Genomic DNA, 15,879 nt, shown 5'->3' on the forward strand with positions numbered 1-15,879 from the left:
CAAGATAGCTTCACTTGTTTGAGATGAAGCCGGACACGGTTACGAGGCTGGAGGCAAGGCTGGGCATTTCTCGTCTCGCAGTGAACTGTATTCCTTCTGAGCGGCGAGCTGTGCCCAGCCGAGCAGCCCCTCCGTCCCAAAGTGACTCACCTGTGAAGGGCTTGAAAAGAAATCAAAGCGTCAAACCTCCCCCATGAATATCAAGCCAGGGAACCTGAGTCTGCCCCTGAAATTCACTTCATTTATCTACATTCAGATGACTGGAACCAGAAGCCTCAGTGTTCTTTACTCAGTAGACGTGAGAATTCCTATCTCACAGCGTCGTTGCAGTGGTTAGCGTATCTGAAATACACCAGGTGCTCAGAGAGTCATAATTGTTGAAAACCCGAGTAGGATATACTGAAGATTTACAACAGACTGCCCTTAAGGTCCCTCAGGGAAAAAGAAAAACACATTTATAAAAGGCCACTGAAGAATTTCAGTAACTAGACACCTGTGAACACAACCCTACATATCTTTCTTTATACACAGTATGCATTACTGCGAGGCCAAAAGTATGAGTTCAGATTTTGTGTTATTATCTCCCCCCCAACCCCCGAGTCTGCCTGGAAACTCTGAAATCACAGGATTCAAGCAAGTAGCCGAAAAGCAGTCATTGGGGCCGTTTTTCTTTTCAAGTGGGCAGGGAGTGGCTTTCCGTGGCCAGCGATACAGAAAGCTTTCTTTACCACCCTTTTTTTTTTTTTAAAGTCCACACATCTAAATTGAGATCACTTGAAACAAGTGCTGCTATGCTGGGCATTTAGCCTAAAAAGAAGCACCCCAGGGAATCTGTAGCCGGGCTTGGGCTCCTGTGATCCAGAGAACACCAGATTCTCCCTGCTCAAATTGGCATCACAAATTGGCATGGCCATTTGCATAAATGCATATGTTTTATTCTAAAGAAGTCTGCCTGAATTGGGGGGAGGGGGGAGATGGTAACCCATGACCACAGGCCAAAAAAATGAAAAGAGTGCTGCTTTTGAATGTAAGAGATTCAAACTAGGGGTCCACTGCCCCCTGAACTTGGAGTCAGATCAGCTGAGATGAGATAATGAGTTTGAGAGCACTTTGTAAACTGTAAAGTGCTGTGCGAGCACTGTGAGGTGTGATGAGTTAGCATTCTGCTATCATTAATCCTAGCAAAATGTGGCTGCCTGTGACCAGCAGTGCAAATCACAACTCCAGTCTAAGCACAACTCACAGATCTCTTTATTTAGTAAGCAAAATACTTGTCTTTCTCCTACTCCCATAGTCATGATAATGCCTTATTTTTTATACCATGTTCTGCTTTCAGCACCATTCCTGGCTAGGTCTTTTGTTTCACCACCCAGTATAGTGGTTACAAACAGAACCTCTGGAGCCAGACAACCTGGGTTCGAATTTTAACTTAAGCAGTGGCATTTTGACCTTGGGCAGATTTGTGAACCTAGAACCTAGTTTCTACTCTCTTAAAATAGTGATGCTAATAACACTCACATTGCAGGGTTAGTGTTAGGTTTAAATGAACTAACACTTAGAAGGAAGTCTAGGCAATCGTGCAGCCTCAGTAAGTTAGCCACTTTCTTTGTCATCAACATTGTGCTTTTTAAATAATGCCTTTCTGAAGACATGAACTCAATGGCCTGTGACTTCCACTGGCCATTCTTTATGGCCCTAGTCAACCAACACCAGTTGGTACTTGCCAGATGCATTGGCTAAGGAGCAAGGAAGGAGCATGACCACTGTCCAAGAGGGGACAGGCGGGGACACTGGGAGTCAGGGCAAGATTTTGTATTTTAAGAAATAAATTTATTCGGGGAGCAAAGTACTGCCAACCACTTCCAAATTCGGTGTTTTAAATTTTTAGTGAGGACAGTGGCAGCAGTGAAAAGAAGGAATTTGCTGCTCATGATTAGAGATGATTTGATTTTCCAAAAAATCAGAGTAAGGTCCTGCTATCATCTTAAGACATAGTGCCTTCTGGAGCGGCACGGAGCAGAGCAGCGGAGAACAGGCAGCCTGCTTGATCAGGGTTCATAGTCTCAGTGTTCATTTTACTCCTAGCTAATTCCTCCTTCTCATTTCTGAGATGAGTTGTCCTTTGAGGATGAAGAATTTACTCTGGACTCCCTCTTAGAGATTGGATACAAAGTAGGTAAGCATTAGGAGTCAAGATATTTATTTACTGATCTTTTTGAAATGAGAAGATAATAAATGATTTTTTTTAAGTTTTAACATTTTATTATTACTCAGAATAATAATGACCTAGAAGCAAGGCTGAGCCTATGAGCAGGGGGAGAGGACTTTGTGGGAATTCCAGACGCACACAGTTCGACCCTATTCCTATCCCACGTGCCTCCAACAAAAACAAAAAAACAAAACTGAGTGGAAAGTCCTATAGTCCACCGTTAAACCACATTCAGGAATTTAAAAGTTTGAGGTCTTCAACATCTCTTTGAAAATGGGAATAGCCCAAAGTAGTAATTTTTTAGCCACTTTGGCTGTTTTACCACAATTGACTTGACATCTAGCATATGACGAAGAAGAGCTGAGAGGTGGACAGTCATTGGGGTAGAAGAATTTACTAGAAGGAGACAGAGCTGCTTATGGGAGGGTGCAGGGCAAGAGAAGCATTTATGCCCCGGGTCCATCCTGTTTCTGGTCATAAACCCTTCCAAATGCTTCAGGTGAGCTCAGCTCTGCAGAAAGATCTTCCTCACACTTTGCAACTGGGAACGTAGTCTAGGTTTGCTGTCACACAGCTGCACACATTAGCTTTCCCCCAGATCAGTTTCTTGGTGGCTCAAATTGTTGCCCTACCACTCAGAAACAAACTGGGGACCTGCTGGGTACATTGCTAATGTGCTAAAGGAAAAAGAACAACCAAAAGCTTTCTACTCTTCCCAATCATGACAAGAGTTCGGATTGTCCCTCTCAGAGCCATTTAGGACCCTGCATTGCTGTGCTGATGGGGTCCTGTCCATTAAATGACTTTTTAGCATTGCTACTTGCTGGCTAAAACCAAGGTTTTAAAACCCACCCTAACTACGCTACAACTCTGGACTAAAAGAGCGAACAGATGTCATCTAGACTAATGATATTGAGAAGACCTTCCACTAACAACACAGTTGTGTGTCTGGAGATGGGGATTTATAAAAGCGTTTGGTCTGATCACATGGAGAGTTCTATTTAATTTTGCTCCATCAGTCACAAGCCATTAAGTAATGAGAAAGAAGCTGTTCATGACATTATCCTTCGCAAAGAAAACCCTTTCCTGACCCACCAACGTGGCAAAGATTCAGAGTCAGAAGAGGAAGTGGTGCATCGGCGGCCCGATCTTGAGAAAGATGACTTTGCTGCAAGGAAAGTGCGCATGAACCAAACCAAGCCAGCGGTGCCATTGAACCAACTCCTCTATGGGCCTTACCGAAAAAAAGAGGCAGAGAAATCAGAGAGCGGCAAACAGCTCTCAAAGGGAATTTCAGAAAAGAGAAGTCTAGAATATAAAAGGTGTGCACTGTGTGTGTATTCGTGTGGGTGAGAGGGGGAGTGGAATTAAGTGAAGGTGACTTGTGTCCTAGGCCCCCATTCCTTTCTTTCCTTTCCCTGTTATAAATAATAGGTAGTGGTGGTTTATTTTGAAATGGCACTCCAGATAACCAGTCTCCCTAAATGCAGTGGCAGACAGTAGAATGGTCTTGTGCAAAATGGGGCTGAATTCATCAAATAAACTTTGAGTTCCAGTAGATATATCACCACAAATGGTTGGCATTATTGGTACAGGCAGGCGTGTACCAGTGCCTATCAGGAGTGGCCACCATCCAAGGCTGGTCCAGTCCACTCGCAGGAAATGGAAAACACAGTCATTCCGTAGCTGTAGCCTGTCGTCTCTTATTAATTCCTTTTAGATTTTGAGAGAAAAAATAAAATTGGGCTTGCTCTCTTTCTACATACCAACAAAATCACTTAGAATTTAATGATGGATAGGCCTCATTAAAACACACACACACACACACACACACACACACACACAACCAGGGTTCATGCCTGGCTCAGTCAATTGAGCATCTGACTCCTGATCTCAGGTTTTGATCAAGGTCATGAGTTTGAGCCCTGCATTGACTCCACGCTGGGCTTGGAGCCAAAAACAAAAAACTTCTCAAAAATATAATACACTTCTGTTTGTTCTGTTATAGAAATTGTTTTTGGATGAGTTTCCCTCTCCTAACCTTTTTCCCATCCTCTTCATTTGAGAAAGGAAAACTGTAGCGAAATGGGTTTTGGCCAGTGATTCTTATCCTAGGAGGGATATGATGGCATTGAAGGTGGCAGCTTGCTAAATTTCATCACCCAGAGTGGATCATTCTTGTAGTCTCTCCTTATACCAAAATCAGAGATTTGCATCGTCAAATTGCCATCTCTTTGCCCCTCATGTAATGGGGTTTGTAAATTCTGTCGAATGAAGAATAAAAATGTCTTAACTGTGTTTTGCACAATTGTTGCTGTTGTTCTGCGAAGCACCAGGTACAAAATGCATGGATATAGAATAGGGGTTAGAGCATAGAAGCCTAGCGTGATTTTTTTATAGGACACACTCTAGCTTCGGGAGTCTCTCACTCTGTCATGCCTTGTAACATACCATTCTAGGAGGGTCTTGTAGGAGGGATCTGTTGTTGTGCATTAAACAGACTTCTGGACCATTCACTAGCATCGAGGCATAAGGATGGGAATCAGCAACTTGAATTAGGAAAAGGAGTCGCTTTTGCATCTCCCTTTTTCCCTTTCTCCTGTGTGCAATTTTTTTTTAAGATTTTATTTATTTATTTGACAGACAGAGATCACAAGTAGGCAGAGAGGCAGACAGAGAGAGAGGAGGAAGCAGGCTCCCCGCCGAGCAGAGAGCCCAATGTGGGGCTCAATCCCAGGACCCTGGGATCATGACCTGAGCTGAAGGCAGAGGCTTTAACCCACTGAGCCACCCAGGCGCCCCATGCTGCATGCAATTTTAATTCCCAGTATTTCCAGCCTCGTTTGTCTGTTGTCACCTGACTCTGTGTTTGGGGACATGGTTCTGAGTCTCAGATGGCCCGTGACCTCTCTAGGGAGCATCAAAGAACGGTTGAAAGAAGAGAAGGCCCCTAGTGGCTCCTGCCTCTGCCCTTCCTTTATCCCCTTTCCCAAACTGAAAGTAAACAGAAAATTCTGTAGCCCTCCTAACTTGTAGAGGGTCTGCGAAGACACCACATCATCTAGGTAATGAAAGAATACCTCTTGGTTTTCTAGCTTGGATGATATCTTTTTTAAAAAACAAATAGCCCTCTCTATGTGGATGTTTGAGATTTTCTATCTTGGGAAGCACATTTCATTAGAAATTGACTTTTTAATGCCATTGAATGTTTATGCCCTGATTTAAATGACTGCATTGTCAGCATTAAGCCACCCAACTTCCACTTCTTGGGAGAACAGGTGAAAATACCAGTTTTAACATCAGCAAAGGTGACTAGTTTTTAACGTAAGGAACAAATGAGTATTGACTCTCTCGGTCCAGGTGAAAAGGATACGCTCTGTGTAATCTTCAAGTTTACATTAGTCAGACCTAACCAGTGCTGTCCGGAAGCAGAGACTGATTTCGAAGGTCGAAACTTTCTGTTTGGAATTGACTTAGAGGTACTTCCTGGCACTTGTGAGTTTATGGTTGAGATATTTAATATGTGAACAGCGTTCCAGCTGTCTCCCAGCTAATCCTAGAATTTGGATCATGCCGAGCTCGTTACTAACATTTTACTGGTGCGGTAAAAGACATTCCAAGAGGGCTCAGGGATTCAATCAGAGAACTTGAATTCATTGTAGTAACTTGAATAGTGTGGGAATTGGGCATCATTACTGTCAAACCGAAATCTCATTACCATTCATTCTTAGCAGTCTTTCAGCGAGCCCTGGCTTCTCTTCCTAAACCAAACTAGAGATTGTCATCTGGTCGAAAAAGCTCCATCTTATTATAGTGTCAAAAGGGTAGCATAGGCGCAAAGAATCAAGGCTCCCAGTGATTCTGAATTTTTCGAGAAAGGGAAAGGTGCCTTCATCATTTCCTTCTGTCCTTAGCCTCTGAAATTCCTTGCTTGACATTCTGTTTGTCTGCTCCCCTGCCTTGAACCTGATTTTTCCAATGATGTGGGGGCCTGGATAAAACTGACAGGAACCAGGGCCAAGAGGTGAAGTCAGTGGTGGCCTGTATTACTCGGACTCAGGAGAGCAAACCGGCAGAAGAGGGAGTGAGGAAGGTGCCAGATCTTTACAGAGATGACCTGGCTCAGCGGAGAATTCAGGGCCTCCCCGGCCCTCAGCGAGAGGCTCCAAGATTTGTCACAGTCTCCAATATCACCGAAGCGGACTTGGAGACGTGGGAGAGGCTGAAAGTGTCAGGAAAGACGAGGTGTGTCATGCTTTTCCTGAATTTTCCCCTGTAAGCGGTTTCGTTAAACTTTGAAGGAATCAAATGCTTATCCTTCTATCATTTTTTTACTCTCATGCCTGGAGAAAAAAATACCTCCTAAAACATAGTGTATTCTGTATGCGTTGAAAATTATTAATACCGAAAGTTAGGAGTCACTGGATGGAAAATATTCTCTTTAATTGAACCAACTACTGGGAAAGGTAATTTCGATAGGCTTGTTTACATGGTGCTTAACCCATTTTTGTTATTTCACCATACATAAGATTTTCTTATGCCATCATTGATGATGTTGGGAGTGATATTTTGAGCACCATAGAAGCTTAAAGCCTTGTTTACCAGGCAAGACTATGACCATTCCTTCCTTTGATGAATGGGAAAGCAATTCTGCTCTAACCATATTAGTATTTTTCATAAATCTAGTATTCCAAAGCAGGGGTGGGGGGAGCTCTTAGTAATTTACACTTGCCTAAGAAATCTTTGGAACTCATTTCTGGTTCTGACTAGGGTTGGAGATGTTGAGCCCATCTGTGCCCCTGAGCCTTCACCAGAAATTAAAGCAGAAACTGCCATTCGTGATGATTTTGCCAGCCGCAAAGCGAGGGCCTATAAGAAAGCTTCCAGCCCTCGGCAAAAGTTTGTGCACTTTGGACCCGTGACAGAGATAGATCAGCAGAAATGGAAGCGGCTCAGCATTGGCCGGGCCGGGCCTAGGGAGGACGTGGAAGGAGTCCTCAGTCGTGGCAGCAAGACCGAAACTAACTCTGTCTCCCCTTCCTCCGCGGCCACGTCCAGTTTAGGAAAAGACCAAACGCTTCCTGCACAGAACGACCCCAGGTATTTTCCTCCATCCGGGTCCAAGCCCTGCATGGGAGCCGCTGCTGCTTTGCAAGGGTCTGTCGAAGCACCTCTCAGGAACCTCCGGCGATCCCATAGTTGGAACAGGCTCTTTGGCTGGTTGGCAGAGGAGCAGCGTCCGCGGGTCGCCCTGGGGAGGAGCACGCGTGTGACAGTTAATGGCAGGCGTCCATTTTGATTCCGTTGTCCCCAGAATCACCGCCGGGGAATGCCAGTAATCTTAGCCAAGGACCCTTTTTCCCTCGGCTGCATTCAGCACTGTTTTATTAGTTGGAAATGCTGAAATGAACTCGACAGAATGTTTTAATGATACCCTAGCGTTTCTTCTAGAGATCTGTTGGTAGAATTCAGGTTTATCTACAACCTCCCTCTTTTCCTATCCCGTGGAGGGAGGAAAAAATAGTGACTCATATCATTCGTTCAAATTTGGACATTGAAGCGAAAAAAAGTAAAGGCCTCTTCCCTCCCCTACTTAGGAAAAAAAGAAAAAGGTATGATGAATTGTGAATGGAAAAAGACTCCTTTCTTGGGGTTCCTATGAGTCAAGAGTTTCCTTGGCTGATTCGCCCAACGAATGTGTGAGGGATCACCTAGGAGAAGCCCGTGCGGGCCTGTCAGCAGTTCTCCTCCTCGCTGGAGGCCTTCCAGCTTTGAGTTCCCAGGTCCTCTCCTGGGGGTTCAGTTCTGTGGGCTGGTCTGTCCTCCAGGAAGCAGGTATGGGAGGTTTATAAGCCACTGGACTGTCCTGGGAACCTCCCTTGCACCTGTGTGTTGAGAGCAAAGTAACGCTCTCCATGGCCAGGGGAAATGCTCAAGATGTCCTCCTCTGTGCTCTGTCCTTGAAATCCAAAGGCAGCAGTGAATGGTCCATGACGCAGGGATGGGTGTCTTTCATCCAATACTTATGGCCGACAGCATGGAGGCTAGCAGACTGTAGATAGAAATAGTCTGCGCACACCAGATATACAGTTGGTGTTTCAGAGGCTGATGGGGACCTGGGGTGGGGGTCAGGAGGTAGTAAGAAATGCATCGTTGAGTGCTTGACTACTGAGGGGGCCGTCACTCAGTTCCATGGGGACAGGCTCTTGCCAGCCCTACTTTGACTTTCCGCAGGCGCTCGCTGGCACTCACCTTCCATTTTCTCCATCTGAGTATGTCATCCTTACTAACCAGCTTCCGGAATGACAGCAGCCGAACTCTTCTTAATCTCTCATTCTCAACAACGTTTGTTGTGTCCTTTCATAATTCTTTTTCCTCTTCTCTCTTGCTACCAATGCTGCTTGGTTGTCAACAGAATAGTGAATTCTGGCGTAGGGGACTGTTGCAAAAGGGTGTCGCAGCTGGGTCCCGTACTGGAGACCCAGGAGGAGCACGTCTGCTGTTTGAGCGAGCACCCAGGAGCGGAGGAAGGTGAGGAGCAATGTTCCTTCCCTTCCCGGGAGGTGCAGGATGACAGGTGGGGTCAAGGCCTCGGGTGTGAATTCTTCCCTAGCAGTAAAGCTGTCCTCTCTGGCTTCAGTGACATGCAAACAGCTGCCGCAGGATGGCAAGGAAGAGAAGGAAGGAGTTGCTCAAAGAGATTCTGAGATGCCGCCAAAGGCTGAGCCATCAGAGGACAGCGGCCGGCCACTGTGAGCGCTTGCCTGCCTTCCAGGGTGTGCTGCCTCTGCTGTGTGTGGCTGTTGTGTCCCCAGAAAACAGCTTCGAGCCACAGTATGCCCTTGATGACTGACGTGGTGTGGAGTTCAGTCACTTAGAAGAATGCACCCAGCCCAGGGTCAGAGTCCTGCTCTCAGTGCCTCCCTGGGTAGAGATGGGAGCCTTTGCATGTGGTTGGGTGCTGGCCAGATTTCATTCTCGGAAATCCTGAAAAACCGGAAAGGGAAACCCTTCTGGTGTAAATACCCATTGCATGACAGAGGCCCACAGTGTTAGTACTCGGTTGCTCTGTGTGCTGCTGCCTCCACGGACGTTGGCTTCCTCTGTCTTGGGTTGATGCCGTTGGGGGATGCTACTGAAAACATCTTTAGCAATAAGTGGCCTTTGACCGGCTGGACTGAATATTGCCCTAGTGTGTGTCCCCTGGCCTCCGAATGCAAGACTTCCGGGACAGAAGAGAGCTCAGAGAGGGCGACAGATCCTGCCTGGAGCAGCGGCAGACCGAAAGGCCCAGGAAAGCTGTATGAGTCACAAAAAGATGACATGATGGTCAGAAGAACCAGGATGTGTCTTAGACGCGTGGGAGCCAACGTAAACCAGTTCCTTCCAGTTCCGTTTGCAAAGCGGCAGGATGTGGAGGAATCTGCCAGGAGTCCGCCGTTGAAGGATACGAGGTCAGAAGATTTTCCTGAGCTTTTGTGGTTTTGTTTTTCTGGTCTGAGCCTTCGTAGCTGCTTTGAGTATGTTATTAACGCGTGATGATACCTCAGCGCCACTTACCTGGGATTGCTTGCGGAAATGGAATGATAAAAATTGGCCAAGAATTTTTTTTCCTTTTTTGCCTATAAGCAGGTATGGAAAGAAGATGCATTTGTGAATTTTCTGGTTCCACAAATTTTTTTTTCGGACTCATCTTGTGGGCCCCCTAAATGGGTAACTCTTATTTCCTCCTAGCTCGTATAAGAGCCCTCAGGTAAAGGAATTGAACTTCTTTCTGAACTACTTGATTTCACTTTGATTCCAGGAACGTCTTCAGGTCCAAAGAAGACGTATACCACTTACCAATTTGTAATTCCATTTCATTCCAACATTAGCAAACACTCAGGGCTTTCTAGAGGTAAGATTTCTATTCCATGCTATGACTTGATTTAAAAGAACAAAGAAGGAGGGGCATCTGGGTGGCTCAGTCGGTTAAGCGTCTGCCTTGGGCTCAAGTCATGAGCCTAGGGGCCTGGAACGGAGCCGTAGGTTGGGCTCCCGGCTCACTGAGGAGCCTGCTTCTCCCTTTCCTCCCCACTCATGTGTTCTCTCCCACTATCTCTCTCTCTCTCTCAAATTAAAAAAAAAAAAAATCTTGAAAAAGAAAAAAAAAGAACAAGTAAGGAAATAATCTGAAGTTTGTAGTTAAAAGTCCTAAATGTTGAAGCCTCTGTTGCCATTTAATGAGAGTGATACATTTTGTTAAAAGTAGGGTCTGCCAGATCTAAGTGGAATAAAAGTGAGAGGTGTTGGGCACAACAACAGGATCCACTAGAAAACAGGAAGCAGCGGGGTTCCGGTTCATGAAGGACCCTAAAAGTAGTGAGTCAGAGGCTAGGATGGGAAGCAGGGAAAATCTTAAGTGACACCCAAATTTTAAAATGAAGATCCCGTCTATCTTTATGACCCGGATTTAATCTGTGCCGTGTAAGCCTCCGAATTCTCCTAGCGCTGTCGCAGAACCTTGTTGTAACGTTGGTTTCAGGAGGCGGGGGTACTCTTCGAGCTGTGTTTTTGTTGTCTTCTAGTACAGAGTGCTCTGTAGCCCTTTCAAAGGGTGGCTGCTCCCTCTAGCTCACCTTCTGGAAATTCACAGGTAGGGCCATGGACAGAGAAATGGGTGAGCGGATCCCACATGGGTCCTGGCTGGTCAGGGCCTGTCAGGGCTGGTTCGAGAGAGAGGGACTGACTGATCGGCCCTGTCCACCACCCTCACTCACTTTCCAGATGCCCTGACAAAGTGTGGCCCCGGCGTCTTGGGCTGCTGTAAAGCAAGTGAGCATGAAAGGGAAGAAGGAAGAAGGGGGCTCGTGGCTGCCTACCCTTTCCGGGTGTTTTCCCATTGACTTATTCCTCGCACGACCTTTGAGAGGAAGAATTTTCATCTGCATTTTGCAATTAGGGAACAGAGGCCCACATCCACACAGCTGGTTATTACAGATCCAATATTCAGACCCAGCCCTACCTGAGCAGAAGGCCACGGTCCCCCTCCAGCACGTGGCCTGCACTGGTTACTAGAGGAAACGGTGGCAGTCTGATGAATTCCTTGTCACTTGTAACTGTCCCTCTGTGATTCGGAGAAAGTCCTTTTTAGATCCAAGTGGGAATGAATGGCTAGTGTGAGCAGGAGATGTGGTCCCACGTGCTACGTGTCCCAGGTGCGTGACTGAGGGGGCATACGCCTTGGGAATTCATGTTTCTTTTCCACAACTATCTATTGAGTAACTGCTATGTGTAAAACATAGGGCTCCGTGCTAGCAGATAATTTTTTTTTTCTTATTTATTTATTTATTTATTTTTTAAATTTCCAGCATAACAGTATTCATTATTTTTGCACCACACCCCATGCTCCATGCAATCCGTGCCCTCTATAATACCCACCACCTGGTACCCCAACCTCCCACCCCCCGTCCCTTCAAAACCCTCAGATTGTTTTTCAGAGTCCATAGTCTCTCATGGTTCACCTCCCCTTCCAATTTCCCCCAACTCCCTTCTCCACTCTAAGTCCCCATGTCCTCCATGCTATTTGTTATGCTCCACAAATAAGTGAAACCATATGATAATTGACTCTCTCTGCTAGCAGATAATTTTAAATGAGCAAGAGACCGATTTTTTCCCCTCTCACTTCAAATGAAGCAGTGCCAGTTCACAATATGGAGGTATAAAACCAGCTAATTACTGATCCCAAAATGCTTGATTAGTGCCAAAAGTTACATACATGAAATAGATGCACAGAATATTCTCTTTATCTTTCTAAATATCCTTACTCTCAGAACTGAACTTTATTCATTGCCTTTTCATCCCCCCCCCCCCCCCCCCGCCTTCTGGTAGGATGCTTATACCAACTGTGATTTGTCTGGCCAATTTTATACCTATTGACTCACCTACTCTGTATTATTTTTTAAAATCTCTTTATTAGTGATTTTTAAAAAAAAATTTACCTTTACTTTTCAGTTTCCCATAGAACAGAGGAGAAAGCCACTAGAAGCCCAAGCTCTAATTATCTTCTCCTTAACTGCAAAGACAGTTATGCTTAAATGGATGCCCTCTTAAATCTAATGAATTAGGAGGTGATTCCTGAAATCTGTGAGTGTATAGTAAAAGGGTAAATGAGCATTATCTTCAGAGACTAAGCTGTTCTTTTCTCTTCAATTTCCAGAACATCCAGTAAGTGCTCAATAAATACTTAATGGAGGACCTCATCTGGTCGCTGTTCAGGGAACCCAGAAAAGAGCTCCTTGCCCTCATGGTGCTTACACTTTAGCATGAATCTACATTTGTTGGTAGAGATGTCAGTGAAAGGCTGTTAAGTATCTTGCATAGAAGCAGTGTAAATTCAGATATAGCCTCCATTGCTGCAACAAGATATAGCTGAATCTCATCAACAAAATGGGCTTAAGGAGCCAGACTCAAAGGTATACATACTATTTACATAGTACAGAACACTCGACACTGATCTCTGGCTGTGTCTGGGGTTACGCAGACTCACCGAGGTGTATGTGTGTGGCCGATGCCCTTCTGTATGTATAGTCTCCTTCAATAACACATGAACAAAAATATTCAGATCGAGACACAAAACACATCCTATCAGTTCATTATTTCTCAGTTAACTAGGCAGAACTTCTCTGCTGCCTCCGTAGATAATTTAGAAAACACTGGATTTGAGTAAGCTTACTCCAGTAGGCCTATGAACTGGCAGATGTTGATCCAGTCTTCAGAACTAACTTCTCATGTACTCTCCCATGACTGTGGAGAAATCTGTTGGTCATTGGTTCCAAATGTAGGAGTGTTTCTAGAAAATTGAGTGTATTGGGTTAAACTTTAGCCCCTTCGGAAACTATCCCCTGGAAAAACAGAAAATGAGTCTTAACTGCCAGAAGAGAAATATTCACAAACCTTTGGGCCATTTCAACAGAGACTTTGGGTCTTGCACTGGTGTGGTTGTCTTTGCTGTGAATGAAAACAATTATTAATGAATGCACGAATGCAAACTGTTCTAGAATGATAAGAGCAGGTAAGAGAAAAGGGTGTGTGTGGGGGGATGTGCACGCACCCATTTATTCCAGGGTGTTTTCCCCAAGATTAGAGGAAGACATCTCTAGAAATGACTCTTTTCCCCATGAACTATTAAGAAACTGAACACGAGACTAGGTAATTTTTGCTGAAAACCACAAAATTTAATTTGCTGGAAACTGAAAGCAGGGCCTTTTTTCTTTGCTCAAATAATTCTTTGTCCACCATTGGAGTGCAGAAATGAACCGCGTTTGAGGGCATAGGTAAGAACCTTCTCTTAATATTTCCCTTTGCTGAAGAGATAGTCATTTGTGGAAGCTGCTTTTTAAAATGTGCTTTAAAATATGCCCTTTCAGCGTCCTAATTTCTTTTTTCTAATTTAACCTTTTTCTTCGCTTTATCAAATGCATGAAAACTTAAAGTGTCTGTCCTGCAGAAGGTACAACTTTGTAGATCTAAACAATCAGAAGAATATAAAAGACTGTAAAAAGGAAAACTTTGGTTTTTCAAGTTATGGAATATTATCCAAGTCTGGCTTTGATTAAGGCTGCCAGTTTTCTAGGAATTGTGGTTTTTGTCAAACGCATGCGGAAGACACTGATTGGGGTTCTGGTTGGAGCTCTGGTTTGCTTTCAGAAAACTGCAGAAATGCTCTTTGATGTCATTTGTGCAAATGTATTAACACATCAGGGAAAGGGTCAGTAAGCGTGTGCTTCTATGTTGGGTGTCCATTACAGCCCATTACTGGCGAACACAAAGGCCTGAGCGGTTTAACTGTTCGTGAACGATTTACAAGTTTGGCTCCCCCACTCCACCTTAAACTACCTTCTCTAAACATGGTGGGTTGCACCTAAGCCTTCTTATGTTTATTTTGAACAGACTCTTTTTTTGTGGGTAGCGTGGGGATTATTTTCCTCTCTCCTCTGTGTTTTAATACACATTTTGCATTCTTTGGCAATGTCGAGACTGTTCTTTCATTCCCAGAAGTTAATAAATGCCGCTAATTGTGTCATGACGCTTCTCTTCCAGCGCGATCGGCAAAAAAGGTTTGGCACGCAAAGATGTCGCCGGTAATATTTATTGCCAGCTTGGTTACAGAGCTAACCTTCTGTCTTTCCATCCTCTAATTTTGTATTTGGTCTTGTAGATACGGTCCGAGAACTCCTGTGTCTGATGACGCAGAGTAAGTTGTCTTGTGTTTGTAGGAATCCATTAATGACTAGCTTAAACTGCATGTTTCCCATACTTACCACTAATTGAAATGCAATTAATGCAATTAATGCGACAGTGAACTGAGCAGCTAACCGACTCACGCAGCCTCGGAAAAGCACTTGAAGTTGGAATGCAGAACATATGTTCTGTGCAGGAGAGATGAATGAAAGAGGAACTCAAGCATGATTCTAATACACAGCTGCTGCTTAAACTTAACATTTGCTTTTCATAGACATGGCATGGGGAGGCTGGTCTTTTAGTCTGGATGTTGGTACCCCTTCCGAACCACAGAATTATTCTGCGTTTTTGCATTTAAATCTTGATACGTTAGGGCTTGGAGTTAACAATGAGCAGAGTCATTCTCATGGCCCTGTTTTTTTTTGTTTTGTTTTGTTTTGTTTTGAGCTGAGAAAACAAATCCTGAACCACTAATTATAGAATCAGGAGCCCAAGTTCCTCCCAGGTTGGAATAATATAACTGTGGGATGCTCAAGACCAGAACATTGGGGTTGCGCTCCAGTTCTGCGGCATAGCAAGGAGTCAGGATGTCAAACATGACTTGGCCTTCCTCTCCTGGCTCCTTCATTTCCACTTCTCTCAGAGATTCATTCCCTACTTCCACCCCACGTCCAAATTTGAGGAGGGGCCAACACTCTCCCATTTGTGACCACATGAACTGTTTCAGAAATGGATTTCCCATCTGCGGAGCATTCAGAAGCAGATATCCAAGGCAAACGTTTTCTTGGCACAATACTAGCTTTCTCAGAGTTGAATAAATCTGTATTTTGAGAAACCCAATTAATACCTAATTCCATTGTCAGTGGCCCTGCCGAGCCTGGTGTCTCTGGGAGGACCAGTCCATGTGCTGGTGGGAGTACAGGGCCATCAGAAGAGCCACACAGTGGCCTAAGACATTTCATTCACCAAGTGAGGAGTCTTTAAATAAGGGTGCAAAACACAAAAATCATTGCCACCAACGACAAGGAGACTGGGCCCCCAGATTTCTCAGTTTCCCCAGTAACCCCAGTTTCCAGTACCTTTTCCACGTCTGTGTTCAAGATGTCAGCTTGGTTTGTCTTAGCACCAAGCGGGCTGCCTCGGGTGTCAGGATAGGTTTCCAGTGTGCCATCTCTGATGGCTTTGTGTCCTGATGTGCAGCACAGCCATGTCTCAAAACCAAATTCCCGCTGAGCTTGGCCGACTGCACGGAGTTAAGTAGTCTGTAAAATTCAGCCCCGGTTATGACATTGAAAATCTGCACTGGTGATATTTAACATGCACTGAAAGGAAGATTATCTAAGATGATAGGCAAAACGCTACTTTGATTTGGTTCGCAAAAACATTTTGATGGGATGGATTTATTCTTCATCAGTACAAGGCCCCTGAGCAGTTGCCCTAGGATGGAT

At 44.8% G+C, this 15,879-nt stretch overlaps 1 protein-coding gene across 25 annotated transcripts in view; it reads left to right on the forward strand.

Moving 5' to 3' along the window:
• Positions 1-15,879, forward strand: part of LIMCH1 (LIM and calponin homology domains 1) — a 326,817-nt gene that overhangs the window by 250,313 nt on the left and 60,625 nt on the right. For 10 of the 25 annotated variants that reach the window (XM_032334171.1, XM_032334170.1, XM_032334175.1 and 7 more), the window contains one exon: positions 14,409-14,444. The exons of 5 other annotated variants lie outside the window; for them this stretch is intronic. In XM_032334171.1, the coding sequence (XP_032190062.1) occupies positions 14,409-14,444 (36 nt within the window). Of the gene's footprint in view, positions 1-3,228; positions 3,532-6,217; positions 6,455-6,979; positions 7,310-8,624; positions 8,741-8,849; positions 8,962-9,402; positions 9,664-14,408; positions 14,445-15,879 lie in introns of all 25 variants that reach the window. 10 more of the 25 variants (XM_032334168.1, XM_032334160.1, XM_032334159.1 and 7 more) reach the window with 2 other exon arrangements.

Source organism: Mustela erminea, chromosome 2 (assembly GCF_009829155.1).
Source record: "Mustela erminea isolate mMusErm1 chromosome 2, mMusErm1.Pri, whole genome shotgun sequence".
Taxonomy (NCBI): Eukaryota; Metazoa; Chordata; class Mammalia; order Carnivora; family Mustelidae; genus Mustela; species Mustela erminea.